General features: G+C 41.4%; 1 protein-coding gene across 1 annotated transcript in view; it reads right to left on the reverse strand.

The window, feature by feature from the left end:
• Positions 1 to 287: 287 nt before the first annotated feature.
• The window catches only part of LOC140196066 (alpha-synuclein-like), a 130,323-nt gene continuing 110,261 nt past the window's right edge, over positions 288 to 20,349 (reverse strand). Inside the window, exons 4-5 of the mRNA XM_072254773.1 lie at positions 10,671 to 10,763; positions 288 to 915 (exon numbers count right to left, since the gene is read on the reverse strand). Of these exons, the coding sequence (XP_072110874.1) occupies positions 883 to 915; positions 10,671 to 10,763 (126 nt within the window). The 3' untranslated portion in view covers positions 288 to 882. The remainder of the gene's footprint in view (positions 916 to 10,670; positions 10,764 to 20,349) is intronic.

Genomic DNA, 20,349 nt, shown 5'->3' on the forward strand with positions numbered 1-20,349 from the left:
GCCACTCATACATCATGCTGATATCGCCGGTGAATGGTGGATTTAATCACAAGGATGACTACAACATTGAAACGGACTCAACAGTGGAGAGAGTTTTGTACATTCCATTTAATTGGTTTCACAGAAACACCAGATATTTATATACACTCATCAAAACACCAGCACAAACTGATTTTCAGTGTCACAGTTGATACCCATGTGCATAGCTCCATGCTGGCTATTGCAAACATTGTACACCAGACAAAGTCCTCAGCAACAGAGCCATCTGACATGAAAAACACAGCAATAAATAGGTTACACAAAGTTACACACACATAAACAAAGACACACACACACACACACACACACACACACACATGCATTCAAACACTCACACGGACGTACAAACACATGCACTCACACACTCACAAAGTTTCTTTGTTTACAGATTGGAAAGCAGTAAACAATGTTATAATATTGAACTTCAAAACTAGTGGGGTATAAACTCATCCTCAGCTGTGTGCTATAAGTGTAGAGGTACTCTGAGTTCCACTTCAAAATCCTCTTCCATTGACTTCAGCAGAACCAAATGCTGGAAGATTGTGTGCAGCTGCTACATGACAGCACGTTTAATGCAAGTGACTGAGGATGGATTTCCAACCCAATACTGACAGAATAAGGAGGCTCCTGTCCCTAGATCCTCATCACAGTGGGAGGGACCTGAACAAAGCCACAACAATCTGGATTACAGCAAATAAAAGACTTTAAAGTACACTGTGAACAAGCTTACACTTGGAAAAAAAGAATTTTACAACGAGTCACATTTGAATTGAAGAACTTCCACATGGTAAAAGAGTGGTGGGGGGATAAAGTTCTTGGTGTGTGTGCCCATTCTGTTGACACTCACGCTTCAGGCTCATACTCTTGATATTCGTCCTATATAGAGAGAGATTGGAAAACGAGAAAAATATCAGGGCTTTTGAAGTAAAAGAATTTTCTTTCCATTCCCCTTCCCTCTTTGGAGGGAAGTATCAGTACAGAGAAAACAACACCCCCATTAATTTGGTTATTTCAGAGCAGCCTAACTCACCCTGCTCTCATTGGTGGCTGTATGTCTCATATCCTTCTGTCCATTTGTTCATATTCTCAACCAACTGACAGAATTTTTCATTAATAGTTCATAAATTAATCACTTAGGAATTTACTGGTGTTGGGGAATGAGCTAAAGGGTTACACAGCATATTAATTACACAGTATCTTAATGATCATTTTGGTTATGACCCAGCCACAGCAAAGTTCCATACAGCTTATAGTTAGAGGCGGAGAGTTGTGTCAGTGCAAGCAGGGTGCTGAAGGAGTGAGTAAATAAGGGAACCTGCTGAGGGGGTTCCCACCTGGCTTGGTGCATTAGCACAATTATTGTTCTGAGAGGGCCATTATGAGACCGTCACCTACTTTCCCTGACAATGCTCCAAATGTGCATTGCAATGTTTGTGATGTCATTCCGTGTCTCTGGTCTGAGGGGTCATGTCATCAGCATGTGAGCGACTCAAGCAGAGCGGATGTCAGGATGAATGGGTGTCAAGCCATCTCACATGTGAAGTGGCAACTCCAGACCAAACAAATCACTGAAGGATGCTCAACAGTGGTGGCAGGTCTGGAATGCTGTCACCTCTTACAAAATAAACGCAAGCAACATATTCCAACCTCACTCCCTCTGCACTAATCCTAACCTCATCATCAAAACTGCCGATAAAGGGGGTGCTGTAGTAGTCTTGCATACTGACCCCTACCTTGCTGAGTCTCAGCGACAACTCTCTTACTTACTCCTGGAACAGGACTCCACTAAGGAAGACCAGGCATTGTATCCCCAACCATACTAGCTCTGGGGATCTCCCATCCACTGCCAACAATCTCATAGTTCCCGCACCTGCACCTCCCATTTCTACCTCCTACCTAAGACCCACAAGCCCGTTGTCCAGGTAGACTCATTGTTTCAGCTCGTTCCTGCCCCACTGAACTCATATCTGTATACCTCGACTCTGTTTTATCCCTCCTTGTTCAGACCCTTCCTACTTACATCCATGACACTTCACATGCTCTGGATCCTCACCTACAATCCTATCAGCCTCTGCATCCAGCACATAATTCTCCGCAACTTCTGCCATCTCCAATGGGATCCCACCACCAAGGACATCTTTCCCTCCCCCCACTTTCTGCTTTCCATAGGGATTGCTCCCTCTGTGACTCCCTTGTCCATTTGTCCCTCCATTTGTTTGAGAACATAAGATTTCTCAAACTTATGGTATTGGCAACCCCCTCCTTCACCAGTCCCCATCCCCTTCCCCTTTTCCTTCTCTCAACATATCCCCTTGCCTGCCCATCACCTCCCTCTGGTGCTCCTCCCCACTTTTCTTTCTTCCAGGGCCTTCTGTCCTCTCCTATTAGGTTCCCCCTTCTCCAGCCCTGTATCTCTTTCACCAATCATCTTTCCAGCTCTTTACTTCACCCCTCCCCCTTCTGGTTTCACTTATCACCTTGTGTTTCTCCCTCTCCTTCACCTCCCCTGCCCCCCACCTTTTAACTCTATTCCTCATCTTTTATATTCCAGTCCTGCTGAAGGGTCTTGGGCCGAAACATCAACTGTACTCTTTCCTATAGATGTTGCCTGGCCTGCCAAATTCCTCCAGCATTTTGTGTTTGTGTTGCTTGGATTTCTAGCATATGTAGATTTTCACTTGTTTATGTGACAACAAAGCTATGCTCTCAAATGAGACCAAAGCCTTTTATGCTCACTTTAACCAACAAAACATGAAGGCATCATCACAAACTCCCAAAGCCCCGACAACTCTGTGATTTCAGTTGCTGAGGCTGACATCCTTTAGGAGGGAGAACCCCTGGGAAACATCTGGCCCAGACGGAGTACCTGGCCATGAATTGAAGTCCTGTGCTGATTAACTGTTTGTAGTGATCACTGATATCTTTAACCTCTCGTTTCAGTAGTGTGAAGTACCCACCCACTTCAAGCAGGCTTCAATTATACCAGTGCCTCTGAAGAAGGTGGTAACCTGCAACAATGACTATTGTCCAGTAGCACTTACATCCACTATGATGAAGTGCTTTGAGGGGTTGGTAATGAAACCTATCAACTCCTTCCTGAGGAGCAACTTGGATCTGTTCCAGTTTCCCTCCCATCACAACAGGTCAACAGTTTCATTGACTCAACCCTGGAACGTCTGGACATTGAATGCTCATACATCAGGATGCTCTTCATTGACTACAGCTCTGTTGTCAATACTAACATCACCTCAAAACTAATGATATTAAAGCTTCAGTACCTTGGCTTTAATACCTCATTGTGTAACTGGATCCTTGATTTCCTCACTTGCCGACCCCAGTCAGTTCGGATTGACAATACAGTATTTCCTCCACAATCAACAACAGCACAGGTGCACCACTAGGTTATGGGCTTAGCCCCCTGCTCTACTCGCTTAATACTTATGACTGTGTGACTAAGCACAGCTCCATTGCCATATTTTTAAGTTCGCTGATGACACTACTGCCATTGGCTGAATCAAGGGTGGTGACAATTCAGCATACAGAAGGGAGAGTGAAAATTTGGCTGAGTTGTGCCACAACAACAACCTCTCACTCAATGGCAGCAAGACCATGAACTGGTTATTGACTACAAGAGGAGAAAACTGGAGGTCCATAAGCCAGTCGTCATCAGGGGATCAGTGGTAGAGAAGGTCAGCAACTTTAAATTCCTTGATAATATCATTTCAGAGGATCTGTCAGGTCGCCCTGCTTTCTCAGAAGTTTGCAAAGGTGCGGCATGTTATCTAAAACCCTGACAATCTTTTATAGATGTGTGGTGGAGAGTATACCAACTAGTTGCATCACGGTCTGATATGGAAACACCAATGCCCTTGAACAGAGAAGCCTACAAAAGTAGTGGATACGGCCTAGTCCATCACAGGGAATGTCCTTCCCACCATTGTGCACATCTACACAGAGCAGTGTTGCAGGAAAGCAGCATTAATTATCAAGGACCTCCACCATCCAGGCCACACTCTCCTTACACTGCTACCATCAGGAAAGTGGTACAGGAGTCTTAGGTCCCACACCACCAGGTTCAGGAACAGTTATTACCCCTCAACTGTCAGGCTATTTAACCAGAGGGGATAACTTCATTCACTCCAACACTGATAATGGACTCACTTTCAAGGACTCTTCATCTCATGTTCCCAATATTTATTGCTTATTTGTTACTATAATTATTATTATTATTCGTATTTTCTGTTTGCTGTTTTTTACACATGGGTTGTTTGTTGCCTTGCTGTGTGCGGTTTTTCAATGATTCTATGGTGTTTTTTGTATCTACTGTGAGAACCCACAAGAAGATGAATCTCAGGGTTGTATGTGGTGACATATACATACTCGGATAATAAATATACTTCGAACTTTGAACTTTTCAAGTGCCATATTTCAAGCCAAAATTTGTGGTAATCCTACCCCATGCCAGAAATAGCCAATTTCTATGAGCAAATTATTGCAGGAAATAGTACTGAACACTTAAGATTTCTTGGCCACTTTTTTTTTGTCACAACAGTTTACTATAACGGAATATCCATTTCAGAGGAGGTCCAATACCATGGGTCTGTATAAAAGTAGCACTTAGTGTAATGGCCAGACTGGGTAAAGGTGTTACATTTCTTTCCTTGAAGGATATCAGGTTTTTATGACAATCCTACCATCACTCTTTCCAGATTTATTTATTTATTTACTTAATTTTAAATTTGCTATCGTAGGATTTGAAATTTCAATTAAAGCTCATTGGATCTTTAGTTGAGGTCCTGCAATTCTGGATCAGTACATAAATATTAAAACTCACTCTACAGTCTCCGTAAGTCATAGTGAGCTTTGCGATGCAGTCCTCTATGCTTATCTGGATGAATACAGCTCCAACTACACTAAGCACCATGCAAGACACTGCAATTCATTAGACTGGCCATGCCCAACATTCACTTCTGTCACCACCAATGAACTGCAGCTACTATGCGTGTGCATGGAAAACACAACAGCTCCCAGATCCATCCAAGTGAGGCACTATCATGCCTTGGAAACATACTTCTTGCAGGCTGATCTGAACACACCCTTGCATGTGTTGATTGCTGAGGAGTCTAGGACCAGAGGGTGCAGCCTCATAATACAGGGATGTCCATTTAGAACTGAGTTGAGAAGGAATTTTTTTTTAGCCAGAAGGTGGTGACTCTGTGGAATTCATTGTCACAGACGGCTGTGGGGGCCAAGTCATTAGGTATATTTAATGCGGAGGTTGATAGGTTCATGATTAGTCAGGGCATCAAAGGAGAAGGCAGGAGAATGGGGTTAAGAAAGATAACAAATCAGCCAGGATGGAATTGTGGAACAGACTGTATGGGTCAAATGACCTAATTTTGGTCCTATGTCTTATAGTTAATAACACAAATTATATATTACCCTGTATGTTTCGACACACATATGATAAATAAACTTGAATCCTGAATCTCTCTCACTTTACCTTCTGTCATTGTAAATCCTGTAACACCCTTTTCAATTACTTGGTATGAACACCTTTAGCTCAACAGTCCAGCAGTTGAACAGAATGAATGACCACCACTTTCTCAAGGGTGATTGTAGATGAATGATAAATGCTGGTTTGGTTAGACCTGCTCAGATCCCATAAGTAGAAAGTACCTCTATCAAGCTCCACATCCCTCAAACTAAACAATCATGGTGGGCAGACTGAGAGGGAGCCATTTGTAGTGGTTGTCCCTTCTGCTTGTCTGGAGGACCAGCCCAATGAGGTTCAACTGATTGATCAACCTGCAGCTGTGAACTCAGTCAGCAGTTCCTGACCTCACCTGGGATTCAGACAGGTTAATTTTGCAGCACTGGATCGTGATCCCCTTGTTGATCTGTACTCAAGTCTCCAACCACCATATCAAAAACAGGTGCTATGTGTCTAAGCTCAGCTGGTTCAACACTCTAAGGACAATCTGTCTCCATGGATTACAGACCATCTGCACATTGTTATACCCCTCTCCATCCTCTGCATGTTAATTACCTCTCCCTAATCTGCCTTCCTTTCTCCTGCTTCCCGAATTATGGGAAGGGGAATTTGTAGAGTGCTTATGAGATGGCTTTTTAGAGCAGCTCCTGGTTAAACCCACTGGAGGATCAGCTATTCTGGACTGGGTGTTGTGCAATGAGTCTGATTTAATTAGAGAGCTTAAGATAAAAGATCATAATATGATCAAATTTCACCCTGAAATTTGAGAAGGAAAATCTGAAGTCAGATGTATCAGTATTACAGTGGAGCAAATGGAATTACAGAGACATGAGAGAGGAGTTGGCCAGAATTGATTGGAAAAGAACACTGACAAGGATGACAGAGGATCAGCAATGTCTGGAATTTCTGGAAGCAATTTAGAAGGCACAGGATATATACATCCCAAAGAGAAAGAAGTATTCTAAAGGAATGATGACAGAACAGTGGCTAACAAGAGAAGTCAAAGCCAATATAAAAGCCAAAGAGAGGCCAAGCAATAGAGCAAAAATTAGTCAGGTTAGAGGATTAGGAAGCTTTTAAAAACCAACCGAAAGCAACTAAAACCAAGGGGAGGAGAAGATGGTGGCGCGACGCAGCGTGCGCAGCCACTCCGAATGATATCGTATTTGTTAAAATAGGGGCCGTGCACAATCCTGATTTGATGAAGACAGACATGAAGAAGCACGGAGGAACATCTGGAGAAACTTCTGAAATGCCTGCTTCGCTGCTGCTGCTACTGTGTGATCGACAATCTCCGGAGGGGAAGGCCCCAAATCCTCGGCTTTGCCTATTGCCTGTTGCCAGGGCCGGGGTCGAAGCGCTCAGCAGAGATGGTGCTCGGTGCTCGGTGTCGGAGAGCTGGTCGGAGGCTCGGAGTTTTTGGATGGACTCGGAGTCGAACTGTGGTCGGGTGCTTCCAGTATGCTGCATCGGCAAGTTTGCAGCGCTGGAAGCTCTGTCCAGGTGAGATGATGGGGCTTTCAAGAGACTTTGAGACTTTTTACCGTGCCCGTGGTCTGTTCTTCTATCAAGTTATGGTATTGATTGCACTGTTGTAACTATATGTTATAATTATGTGGTTTTTGTCAGTTTTTTTAGTCTTGGTTTGTCTTGTGTTTCTGTGATATCATTCTGGAGGAACAAAATGTATCATTTCTTAATGCATGCATCACTAAATGACAATAAAAAAGGACTGCGTGTCCTCCTAATCTAATCTAAAAAAGTCATTAAGAAGGTAGAGATGGAATATGAATGTAAGCTAGCCAATAATATTACAGAGGATACCAAAAGTTTCTTCAGATACATAAAGTGTAAAAGGGAGGTGAAAGTGGATATTGGACCGCTGGAAAATTATGCTGGAGAGGTAATAATGGGAGACAATGGAATATCAGACAAACTGAATAAGTATGTTGCATCAGTCTTCACTGTGGAAAACACTAGTATTATGGTGGAAGTTTGAGGTATCAGGGGTCATAAAGTGTGTGAATATTCCATAACTAGAGAAAAGGTTTTTGGGAAACAGGAAGGGCTGAAGGTAGATCAGTGACCTGGACTAAATGGTGTACACCCCAGAGTTCTGAAGTAGGTGGCTGAAGAGATCTTGGAGGCGTTAGTAATGATCTTTCAAGAATTGCTAGATCCTGGAATGGTTCTGGAAGACTGGAAAATTGCAAATGTCACTTCACTCTTCAAGAAAGGAGAGAGGCTGAAGAAAAGAAATTATAGGCCAGTTAGTCTGACTTCAGTGGTTGGGAAGATGCTGGAGTCGATTATTACGGTATTTGGAAGCACATGATAAAATAGGCTGATGTCAGCATGGTTTTCTCAAGGGAAAAATTGCCTGACAAATCTGTCGGAATTCTTTTAAGAAGTATCATACAGTATAGTCAAAGGAGAATCTGTTGATGTTGTGTACTTGGATTTTCAGAAGGTCTTTGACAAGGTGCCACACATGAGGCTGCTTAACAAGATATGAGCCCATAGTATTATAGGAAAGATTCTAGTATGGATAAATCAGTGGCTGATTAGCAGGAGGCAAAGAGGAGGAATAAAGGGAGCCTTTTCTGACTGGCTGCCGGTGACTAGTGGTGTTCCACAGGGTTCTATGTTGGGACCGATTCTTTTTACGCTATATGTCAATGATTTGGATGACAGAATTGATGGCTTTGTTGTAAAGTTTGAAGAAGATACGAAGATAATTGGAGGGGCAGGTAGGTTTGAGGAAGTAGAGAGCCTACAGAAGGACTTAGACCGATTTGGAGAATAGGCAAAGAAATGGCAGAAGTAATACAGTGTTAGGAACTGTATGGTCATGCATTTTGGTAGAAATGAAAGAGTTGACTGTTTTCTAAATGGAGAAAAACATGCAAAAAAAACTGAGACGCAAACAGACTTGGAAGTCCTTGTGCAGGATTCCCTAAAGGTTAATTTGCAGATTGAATCTGTGGTGAGGAAGGCAAATGCAATGTTAGCATTTATTTCAAGAGGACTAGAATATAAAAGCAAGGATGTAATATTGAAACTTTATAAATCATTGGTGAGGCCTCACTTGGAGTATTGTGAGCAGGTTTGGGTCCTTTATCTTAGAAAGGATGTGCTGAAACTGGAGAGGCTTCGAAGGAGGTTCATGAAAATGATTCCAGGATTGAATGGCTTGTCAGATGAAGAGTGTCTGATGGCTCTGGGTCTGTATTCACTAGAATTCAGAAGAATGAGCGGTGACCTCATTGAAAGTTATTGTTGAAAGATCTTGATAGAGTGGATGTGGAGGGGATGTTTCCTATGGTGGGAGAGTCCAAGACCAGAGGACACAGCCTCAGAATAGTTGGCATCCTTTTAGAGTGGAGATAAGGAGGAATTTCTTGAGCTAGAGAGTGGTGAATCTGTGGAATTCCTTGCCACAGGTAGCTGTGGAGGCCAAGTCTTTATGTATATTTAAGGCAAAGGTTGATAGATTCTTGATTGGTCAGAGCGTGAAGGCAGGAGATCAGGGTTGAGAAGAAAATTGGATCAGCCATGATGAAATGGCGGATCTGACTCAATGGGCCAAATGGCCTAATTCTGATCCTATATCTTATAGTATTATGGTCTTTTATGTAACTGATCAAGACCTCCCTTAATGGCAAGTGTTTTGACCACCATGTGATGGTGGATGCTCACATTCTTACCTCAGCTCTGTGTCCAGATTTTCTTCCTAAATACTTTAACTAACCTGTTAGTGGCCAATGTATGCTTCTTTGTTCAGGACTCCTACATAGATGAGGACAGCTTGTCCACATTCGATCAACCAGCACCCACTCATTATTCAATCCATCTTGTGAGGCTCTCCCTGTCTATGGAGTCAGAGCCATGACTTTAACAGAGGACAGGGTAAAAAGTAACTGTAGCAATTTTAAATAAGTTAAAGTCATTGTACAGGAATTCTCTGCTTTTGCTCGCCTATCTCAAAACTACAATTATACTTTGATGTGATCACACTTGGGGTCTTGTGTGCAGTTCTGATCTCCTTATCTTCTAAATGATGCACTTGCCATAAGAGAGAATTGAACAAAGATTCACAAAGTTGACCTGGAGCCACAGGGTCATAGAGTAATTCAGCATGGAAACTGATCCTTTAGTCCAACTAGCCCATACCCATCAAGATGCCGAGCTAAGCTAGTCCCACTTGCCCATGTTGGCCTATACTCTGTCTAAATATCTCTTAAATATTGTTACTGTAACCTGCCTCAACCACTTCCTCTGGCAGCTTGTTCCACAAATCCACCTCTCTCTATGTGAGGAAGAGGATTTTCAAGTTCCCTTTAAATCTTTCCCCTCTCACCTTAAGCTATGTCCTCTAGTTTTTGATTCCTTTTCCTTGGGAAAAACAGTGCGCATTCTGGGATTTCTGGGATATGAGAAATGACTGATTTGATTAGGCCTTTATTCACTAGAATTCAAAAGAATAAATGGAGATTTTATGGCAACGTACAAAATAATAACAGGGCTCAAAGGCTGAATGTAAGAATGATGTTCTCCCTCATGGGATGTCAAGAACCAGAGGTTCAAATTTACGATGCAGGGTAAGACATCAAAGGCTAATATAAGGATAAATTTTCTTGATTCAGAAAGTGGTAAACTTATGGAAGTATCTACTTTCGGTAGCAATGGAAATTGAGCAGGAGGTAGGTAGATTTCAGGGCACAAAAAGACATTAAACAGTACAAGGAGAGAGAGCAGGAATATGGTAATTAGATAGAGGATCAATCAGTTTTATATTGAATTATGTTAAGCATTGGATGAGTAGTTGCTTTAATTTTCAGTTTCTATTACTGTCCCTCCAAATGTCCTGGAATAATGTAGTCAGGTATCTCAGTTACTCAGCCTTAATAAAAGCAAAAAAGAGGGCATATATTATAACAGAAATTAGTTGGAAGGCAGAGGATTGGGAAGCTTTTAAAACCCAACAGAACACAACTAAAAAAGCCATAAGGAGAGAAAAGACAAAATATGAAGGTAAGCTCACCAATAATATAAAGAGGATACAAAAGTTTTTTTTCAATATATAAAAAATAAAAGAGACACTCTGCCAGGCAGAATCAGAACAGTTTGCACCTACCCCAGGAACGGCACCATAGGCCTCAGCATCAGGGTCCATCTGCAGTGTTTCTGTGCGATCCATAACACCCTCCTGTGGGAAGAAATCTTCATCCTGTCAACAAAGCAAGTGACTGTCAGTACCGTTGGATTCAATCCTGCTTCAATGTTACGCCTGCCTTTTGAAATGCACAATCTCTCCACTCTGAGAGTATAATGTATATCAACAGACAATGTACATTTATCATAAAGAACAAATTCAATTTAGCCCGTGGAAGACTGTTCCAAAAATGACACCAGGCAATTATAGATCATTTTGTTTCACTACCGATGAGTTAGGAAGTTACGGGTTTGAGCCCCATGAAACAGTACAAAAATCTAGGCGTGCACAACAGAGGGAAGGCTGCATCAAATGAAACAATAAACTAAGGCACTGCCGTCCACACAGATGGATTACAAAGATCTCATCATTTCATTTTGAAAAAGCGTGATGGAAGTTCTGTGCTTATCCTTACTGATAGTCATGTCCCATCACAAAATAGACTCCATCATCTTCAGACCCTTTGTTGCCTCCACTTGCCAGCTTCTGTCACTATTTCCACTCTTCCTTCTTCAATCTACCATTATCTCTTCATACTGGCTATCTCCCTCTGTCCTTCAGCCCAGAGGAAGGGTCTTGACCTGAAACATTGACTGTCCATTTCACTTCGCAGATGCTGCCTGAGTTGCTGTGCTTCTTGTGTGCTGCTCCATATTCCAGCATTTGTAGTCTTTTTTTGTCCCTCAAAATAGATTGCCCACTCATTCAGTAGCCTCTTGGTGCTTGACAACAGCAAAGAGGCTGCCTTCTCAACTCAAAATGACGACCATCCCTTTGCTTTCACATATGCTACGTAACTCAATGAGTTCATCCAGAAGTTTGTTTTTTTGCTTCCATTTGAACAAAACTTGCAGTGAGATAAGCACTGCAACCAATAGCACAGTAACGTTAAAATTAAGGAAACAAATATCCTTTCTCTTCTCTTCCTGTTTCAGCTTTTCTGCCTTGCAACCCCTTTCAGTGCTCACACCTTCCTCACACAGGGTCTGATGAAGTGTTAAGACTGTTGGCCATAGGGACATAAAGTACTATGGCACAGAAATATGCTCTTTGGTCTACCATGTCCACGTTGAACATTAGGACTTCATCTGAAATGCACCAATAGATTTCCACCCTGATTGTCCATTGCATAAAAACACATGAAATCCAAACTTCACAACACTTTAAGAAATACTTTGAAAATGTTAATAAACCAATAGATCAATAAATATTTTCATTAAATTTTATACAGCATTTACCCAGAATGTACAAATAATATTATTAAATTACAGTAGATACAGAAAAACACTAACCATCTAGATTATAGGCAAATTTATTAGTTGATTAGTTAAAATTAGTTAGCACTCAAGATCTGCAGCTGGAACTTCAACTTCCTCACAGATAGGACCCAGGCTGTAAAAATAGGGGACAAGCTCTCCTCTATAATCACTCTGAGCACCGGTGCCCCACAAGGCTGTGTACTCAGCCCCCTGCTGTACTCACTGTACACCCATGATTGTGTAGCCAAGTTTCCATCAAACTCAATATATAAGTTTACTGCTGACACAACAATTGTAGGCTGCATCTTGGGTAATGATGAGTTTGAGTACAGAGAGGAAATTAAGAACCTGGCGGCATGGTGCGAAGACAATAACCTATCCCTCAATGTCAGCAAGACAAAGGAATTGGTTATTTACTTCAGAAGGAGTGGTGGACCGCACGACCCCATTTACATTGGTGGTGCGCAAGTGGAACAGGTCAAAAGCTTTAAGTTCCTCAGGGCGAATATCACGAATGACCTGACTTGGTCCAGCCAAGCAGAGTCCACGGCCAAGAAAGTCCACCACCGCCTTTACTTCCTGAGGAAGCTAAGGAAATTTGGCCTGTCCCCTAAAACCCTCACTAATTTTTATAGATGCACCGTAGAAAGCATTCTTCTAGGGTGCATCACAACCTGGTATGGAAGTTGTCCTGTCCAAGACCGAAAGAAGCTGCAGAAGATCATGAACACAGCCCAGCACATCACACAAACCAATCTTCCATCCTTGGATTCACTTTAAACCGCACGCTGTCGGAGCAGTACTGCCAGGATAATCAAGGACACGACCCATCCAGCCAACACACTTTTTGTCCCTCTTCCCTCCGGGAGAAGGCTCAGGAGCTTGAAGACTCGTACAGTCATATTTGGGAACAGCTTCTTTCCAACTGTGATAAGACTGCTGAACGGATCCTGACCCAGATCTGGGCCGTACCCTCCAAATATCCGGACGTGCCTCTCGGTTTTTTTGCACTACCTTACTTTCCCTTTTCTATTTTCTACTTATGATTTATAATTTAAATTTTTAATATTTACTATCCATTTGTACTCCAGGGAGCACGAAGAGCAGAATCAAATATCGCTGTGATGATTATACATTCTAGTATCAATTATTTGGCAACAATAAAGTATAAAGTATAATCCAAATGTAATCTGGTCCCAGGGAATTTGGACTGGAAAATTTTCATGGCTGAAGCAATGAATGCATGAAAACACTAAAGGGCTTTGCAGACAGGATACGTTCCGCATAGGTATCTCTTTCATTTTGCATCAGATCCAGATGACTGAAAACTAAATTGTATTTTTATGGCTTAACATTGCAAGGTCAGTTCCGTCAAGAGAAGCTGAACAATCTGGTTGGTTTGTGGTGCTGTAGACACAGTGGCACCGAGATGCTGCCTCGCTGCTCCATTATCTGTGTTTAATCCTGATCTCGGTTACCGTCAGTGTTGAGTTCACACACTTTCCTTGTGACCAAGTGGGCTTCCTTTGTGTCCTCCAAGGATTAGTGTAGCATTGGTTCAAATGATAGTTAGTGGTACTTGGTGGGCTGAAGGGCCTGCTTTCATGCTGTATAACTTCGTGATTTGATGGCAACCCCCTCACCTTAGTTTGAACTGTAGAGCAGATTTGACAAGGTTAGCATGAATCCATGGGTCAAGGGGGCCTTGCATTATTCCAGAGTCTGGTGGTTTTGCAGCTGATTGTCAATGGTGGAGAGGGTGAATTCTAGAGGCCAAGATTAGCGGTGTGCAGATATCCCAGAGGATGCATGGCTGGAAGAGCTTTCAGGAATAGTGCTATAAAAGATCATGAGAACCATGGTGGGAAATTAAAAATCAAGGCTCTGTTTATCTGGAAAGTAGTGTGACACATTGATGCAGGAATGGTGCTGTATGCTTGATCAAGGTCAACAGCAACAGAGAATGGGATGGCCTTCAGTCTAATGGATAATTTGGCCGATATCTTCCATACCAATCAAGATGCCTACCTGAGTTAGTCCAATTTGCATGCATATCGCCTATATCTCTCGAAATCTTTCTTATTCATGTACCTCTTCAAATATCTCTTAACTGCTGCAATTATCCCCACCTTTACAATTTCCTCTGGCAACTCATTCTACCTACCCACCACCCTCTGTGTGAAAAGGTTTCCTTTCAGATCTCTGTTAAGTCTTTACCCTCTCATCTTAAACCTACCGCTCCAGTTTTGGACTCCACTATCCCGATAAAAAAGACTATGGCCATTCACCTTATCCATACCCTTTATGATTTTATATACCTCCAAAAAATCACTTCTTAGACTCCTATGCTCCAGGAAAAAGCAAAACAGTCCATTGCAACTCATTATTTAACCAATTTGAACTCCTGTTGTTCTTGATAATGAGAAATATTCAAATAAGGCAAAGAATGGATGTGGGGGTAGAAGGGTGGGTTGGCAAGTTTGCAGATGACACAAAGGTTGGTGGTGTTGTAGATAGTGTAGAGGATTGTCAAAGATTGCAGAGAGACATTAATAGGATGCAGAAGTGGGCTGAGAAATGGCAGATGGTGTTCAACCCGGAGAAGTGTGAGATGGTACACTTTGGAAGGACGAACTCCAAGGCAGAGTACAAAGTAAATGGCAGGATACTTGGTAGTGTGGAGGAGCAGAGGGATCTGGGGGTACATGTCCTCAGATCCCTGAAAGTTGCCTCACAGGTGGATAGGGTAGTTAAGAAAGCTTATCGGGTGTTAGCTTTCACAAGTCGAGGAATAGAATTTAAGAGTCGCGATGTAATGATGCAGCTCTATAAAACTCTGGTTAGGCCACACTTGGAGTACTGTGTCCAGTTCTGATCGGCTCACTATAGGAAGGATGTGGAAGTATTGGAAAGGGTACAGAGGAGATTTACCAGGATGCTGTGTGATTTAGAGAGTATGCATTATGATCAGAGATTAAGGGAGCTAGGGCTTTACTCTTTGGAGAGAAGGAGGATGACAGGAGACATGATAGAGGTGTACAAGATAATAAGAGGAATAGATAGAGTGGATAGCCAGCGCCTCTTCCCTAGGGCACCACTGCTCAATACAAGAGGACATGGCTTTAAGGTAAGGGGTGGGAAGTTCAAGGGGGATATTAGAGGAAGGTTTTTTACTCAGAGAGTGATTGGTGCGTGGAATGCCTGAGTCAGTGGTGGAGGCAGATACACTAGTGAAGTTTAAGAGACTACTAGACAGGTATATGGAGGAATTTAAGGTGTGGGCTTATATGGAAGGCAGGGTTTGAGGGTCGGCACAACATTGTGGGCTGAAGGGCCTGTACTGTGCTGTACTATTCTACGTTCTATGTTCTATGTAAATATGATTCTGAAATGCATCAAATATCTCAAACATTTCATATGCAAATACAGTGGATTCTGGTTAATTGGGACATCGGTTAATCAGGGCAGCTACTTATTTGGGACAATTCTTAAAGAACAAAAGCTAATCAAGAAAATACCTGAGATTCACTTTGTTTACTTGGGACACTATGCCACTTAATTGGGACAGGAGACTGTTGCCAAACCGTTTCTAACTAACATCAGTTGCATTCACTTGCATTGCCGTTAGACACTACGCCGTGCTTAGACCAAGCAATTTTTGAATGGCATCAGTTGTGTGTGATGTGTTCAAAAAGCAGTGTTTTTGTCACTAATAGTTCACCAAAAATAAGCAGTAAGATAATTTTGGAATTGTTTTGCTCACTGCAGTTTCAAGTACTCAGCTGCGGAGATACCAAAAGTGCCCATGAGTGATAATGAAACAATTTCACTAACTCATTTGAAGGTATTGGCAATCATCTTGAATGTTACATTGAAAATGAAGATCTGGAGGTTGCAATTGTCAAAAATATTGCATGAAGATAGTCTATTATCTACACTAGTTGTCTGCACTGATTTTGTTCAATCAAAATAGCACATCTGTGTACATTGGATGAATTATTAACTATTAGGAACCAGTACACAGTTTTATAGTACCATAGTTGTATTGGTAGTGTTCTAATTTGTTTTGTATTTCATTTAGATACATAATTTATTACTCAGTTAAATGGCAGTTTGCCTTTTTTAAATACATTTTTTACAGTTTCCATGTATCTTCTATTGATTGGAGCAGCCGCTTAATTGAGTCAAAATGTACTGGTTCTGCTGTGTCTGAATTAACTGGAATCCACTATAATACAATTGTTGACCACTTTGGATACTCCAGGTCAAAGAACCATAATTATTATTTCAGATGCCTTTTGTGTAGTGATGTTAAAGTGGATTGAACTAAACTTAATGCAATATCAAGATAAATTAACCTCAACTGAGCCCTGGGATGACTAAAGTGTTATTTTAGGTCCATCCCTGTCATACATTCTATACTTCTACAACCCCATCTAATCACTGACTCAGTCTCCATAATATAGCTTTAAATGAATGGCTGGTGTCACCATGTTCATACCATAACAAAGAATACTCTGTCCATATTGGTACTCTTCTTGTGTCAGTCTTTGTACTGTTGGGACCCTCATATATGCCTTAGGCCCAATTTTTCTAATGTCCCCCTGTGTGGCTTCTCATTCCTAATTCTCCATCAATATCCACTCATCCAACAAATCTGCTGCACCACTACATGTCAATTTTCTGAAGAAGGTATGGAGTGTTTCATCATGTTCTGGTTATAACAGATCCTCTGGTCTTGCATCTCATTCCCGAATGCAGAATCTTGCTATGTGCAAATTATCTGTTCTACTTATTACGTCCTTCTTTGGCTGTAAATACTTTGACATGCCGAGAGGTAGTGAAATATACTGTACTGTGTGAATACATCTTCCTTTTAACCAAGCAATTAGTTATCCTCATTTCTGCAGAAATTGGCTGTTTATTTTTGACTGATACACTTACTTGGCTGTTTCAGATATAAATCACTCTTACATACATATTATTAACAACCAATTGGCTAAAAATTTGGAAATGTAACACTTACTCTCCAGTAATATAACTAATAACCTGGAAACCAAAATGGACAAAACTATTACTCACTGCTCCATCCCACGCAAAAGAAGAAAACTTAAAAAGTGAGAAACTATCTCAGAATCTGACCTGATTATTTACTAATTAATTTTAGATTTATGATAAGCAAGCTTGCATTTTGATGTCAATTTGGACATTTCCCCAGAGCTTAATAAAATATTCACCATAATAACAATTGCTGTTAAAATAAAAGATCTGGTATAAACACATCTGTGCAAATATTAAGCACAAACAAATCTATGCTAATGGTAGCAGAAATATAAATGGGGAAACATGAAATCAGGAAAGAGATCATGACAGATCATCATAGGGTTGGTGGAAGTGGAAGAATCTAAAATTAGAGTGCACAGATTTAGGATTAAGAGGTGCAAAGGGGATCCTAGGAACAACTTGTTCCTCCAGAGGGTGGTTGAAATCTAGAAGGTACTTCCTGAGTCTATGCTGGAGAGTGAGACTCTCACACTGAAGGGATATCTACATGAGCACTTGAACCACTTGAATTTGTAGGAGACTATAGACCAAATGCTGCTGAATGGGATTGGTAAGTATAGGTACTTATTGGATGACATGGACATGATGGGCTAAAAGTTCTGTTTCCATGCCACATAGTTCTTTTGGTGCTATGGTAATATTGCAGTTAGTGCAATGTTGTTACAGTTCGGGCATCAAAGTTCTCTGTTCAATTCTAGCACAGTCTGTAAGGAGTTTGTAAGTTCTCCCTGTGACGTGTTGGTTTCCTCCAGGTGCTCTTATTTCCTCCCACAGTCCAAAGACGTACTTGTTAGTAGGTTAGTTGGTCATTGTAAATTTCCTATGATTAGACTGTGGTTAAATAGGTGGGTTGTGGGGTGGCGCAGCTCGTCAGGCCGGAGGGCCGATATCTTCAAATAAAGCAAACCTCTCGATCAATGAAGAACCTTTTCAATAGATTGGAAACAAAAAATAAAGTAACCATCATACTTAGCAAAATTGTTTTCTAGGATTTTTATGAAGAGTTAGAGGGAGAAGAGTTTTGTGTCAATAATTGTTTTGCTATGGTTTATTGTTTAACCATTTCTTCTAATATTTGCTCATCTTTGGACTACTGAGAACTTGTATACAGTTATTTTCCTTTATAATTCATCTCAATACAGGACTCAGTTTAATACTATCTGCAATGTTGTTTCATTGTAATAGCGTCAGAGTCATGCAGCTAAGAAAGGGGCCCTTTGGCCCAAATGATTTATGTTGACCCACAGCATTTTCTCTCCCATTTCCAGTTTTACATATTTGGCCCATATCTCTCCAAACCCTTCCCCACCATGTACCTATTCAAAGCCCTCTTAAACATTGCAACTCTACTCATCTCAACCACTTCCTCTGGCAGCTCATGCCAGGTCTTCTCGACCCTCTGTGTAACTAAGTTACATATGCCTCAGGTCTCTTTTAAATCTCTCACATCTTATCTTGTATTTGTGCCCTCTAGTTTTGGACTCCCCAAAACTGGGGAATAGACTATGACCATCCATTGTATCTGTACTCATGATTTCATAAACTCTATGAGGCCACCGCTCATCCTCCTGCACTCCAGGGAATAAATATCCAGCAAGGCCAAAATTCACTATAACTCAGCCCATCTAGTGTGGGCAACCTTTTCTGCACCCCCTCCATCTTAACAATATCTTTCCTATGTATAACAAGATGACCAAAATTGCACGCAATACTCCAAGCCCAGTCTCACCAATAACTTGTATATCTGCAACATAATGTCCCTACCCCTAAACCCGATGCCCTGACTGATGAAGACCAGCATGCTAAATATCTTTTTCAGTGTTCTGTCTAGATGAGCAGCCACCTTCAGCAAAATATGCACTTGGATTCCCAAGTCCTTCTGTTCCACAACACTCATCAGCACTCTGCCATTCACTGCAGAGGCCCTACCCTGGTATGAATGCGCACAATCATCACCTCACACTTCTCTAAGTTGAAATGTATTTGCCATTCCTCAGCCCATCTTCATAATTGAGCAAGATCTCTATGTAAATCAGTCATCGAAATTCCCTAGTTTATTATCATTAGCAAACTTGCTTGTCATGTCGTGTGCATTCACATCCAAACCATTTACATAAATAATGAAAACAGAGGTCCCAGACAGATCTCTGATGCACATTACTAGTTACAGGCATCCAAGCAGAGAATTAACCTACAATCCACACCCTCTGCTTTCTATCTTCGAACCAATCCTGAAACTATCTTGCTGGTTCCCCCTGAATCTCGTACAAACTGATCTTTCAGATCAGTCTGCCATGCTGGACCTTTTCAAAAGCTTTACTGAAGTCCATATAGACAACAAGGCATCATCTAATGTCCTACCTACATCTAACTCCTTAGTTACCTCTTCAGAAAACTCCAGTAGATCCATCAGACCATGCCAAGTCTGACAAAATATTTCTAATGGCATAGGTGTGCATAAGAAAATCATAATAAAATATCTGTCATCCACTAGCTGTAGTTAAACTGATATTGCTAGGAACTGGCAGCACCCTCTCAGAAAGCTCCCAAGGTTAAGCCAATATAAAATCCAACACTGATGATACACTTTTACCTCGAAAGGATAGTGAGCCAGCAAGTATAGAGAGCGCAAGCCAGGAAAGTTCTAATTGAAAGATGGTATATCATTAAGAAGCTGAATGTCTTATTTTTCTTACTGTGTTTCTGGCCGCCTGTATAATTGTGGAATGCAAGCCAAATGACATATCAGTGGCCAAGTTGTCCATTAAATGTCAGGAATCTGGTTAAGAATGGTAAATGACAGGATGCAGTGAGAAAGTCCAAGAGCATTTGGCAAGATGCCAGCCAATTCTAACTTGTTAATAACAGCCTCTCAGTTGGCATGGTGCCTAGTGTTGGCAGCAAGCTGCATAGTACAATGGATAGAGTAGAAATTATCTGCTGGTGAGACTTCATCCCTACTGCATAATTTATGATTATATCTCCTTTGCCCTAATAAAGGACACAATCGTCCTCACCTATGTGGTCTTTCTTGCATTAATTACACTGTGGTTGGCCGCAGCATGGATGTCATTACAATCAAACTTGATCTTGACATTAAGTAAAGCCCAAAGTGAAATTTGTTTTTCTTTACTTTTAATGCTTTCCCATAGTCAGGGTCAACAGCTGTTACAGAAAACTCTTGCATCCTCGGTGATTTTATGGGCACATTATCCTGCCCAATAAGGTAAATGATATTCCCAAGAATCAAATTAGACAACCCTTACTCAGTACAATGA

Source organism: Mobula birostris, chromosome 4 (assembly GCF_030028105.1).
Source record: "Mobula birostris isolate sMobBir1 chromosome 4, sMobBir1.hap1, whole genome shotgun sequence".
Taxonomy (NCBI): Eukaryota; Metazoa; Chordata; class Chondrichthyes; order Myliobatiformes; family Myliobatidae; genus Mobula; species Mobula birostris.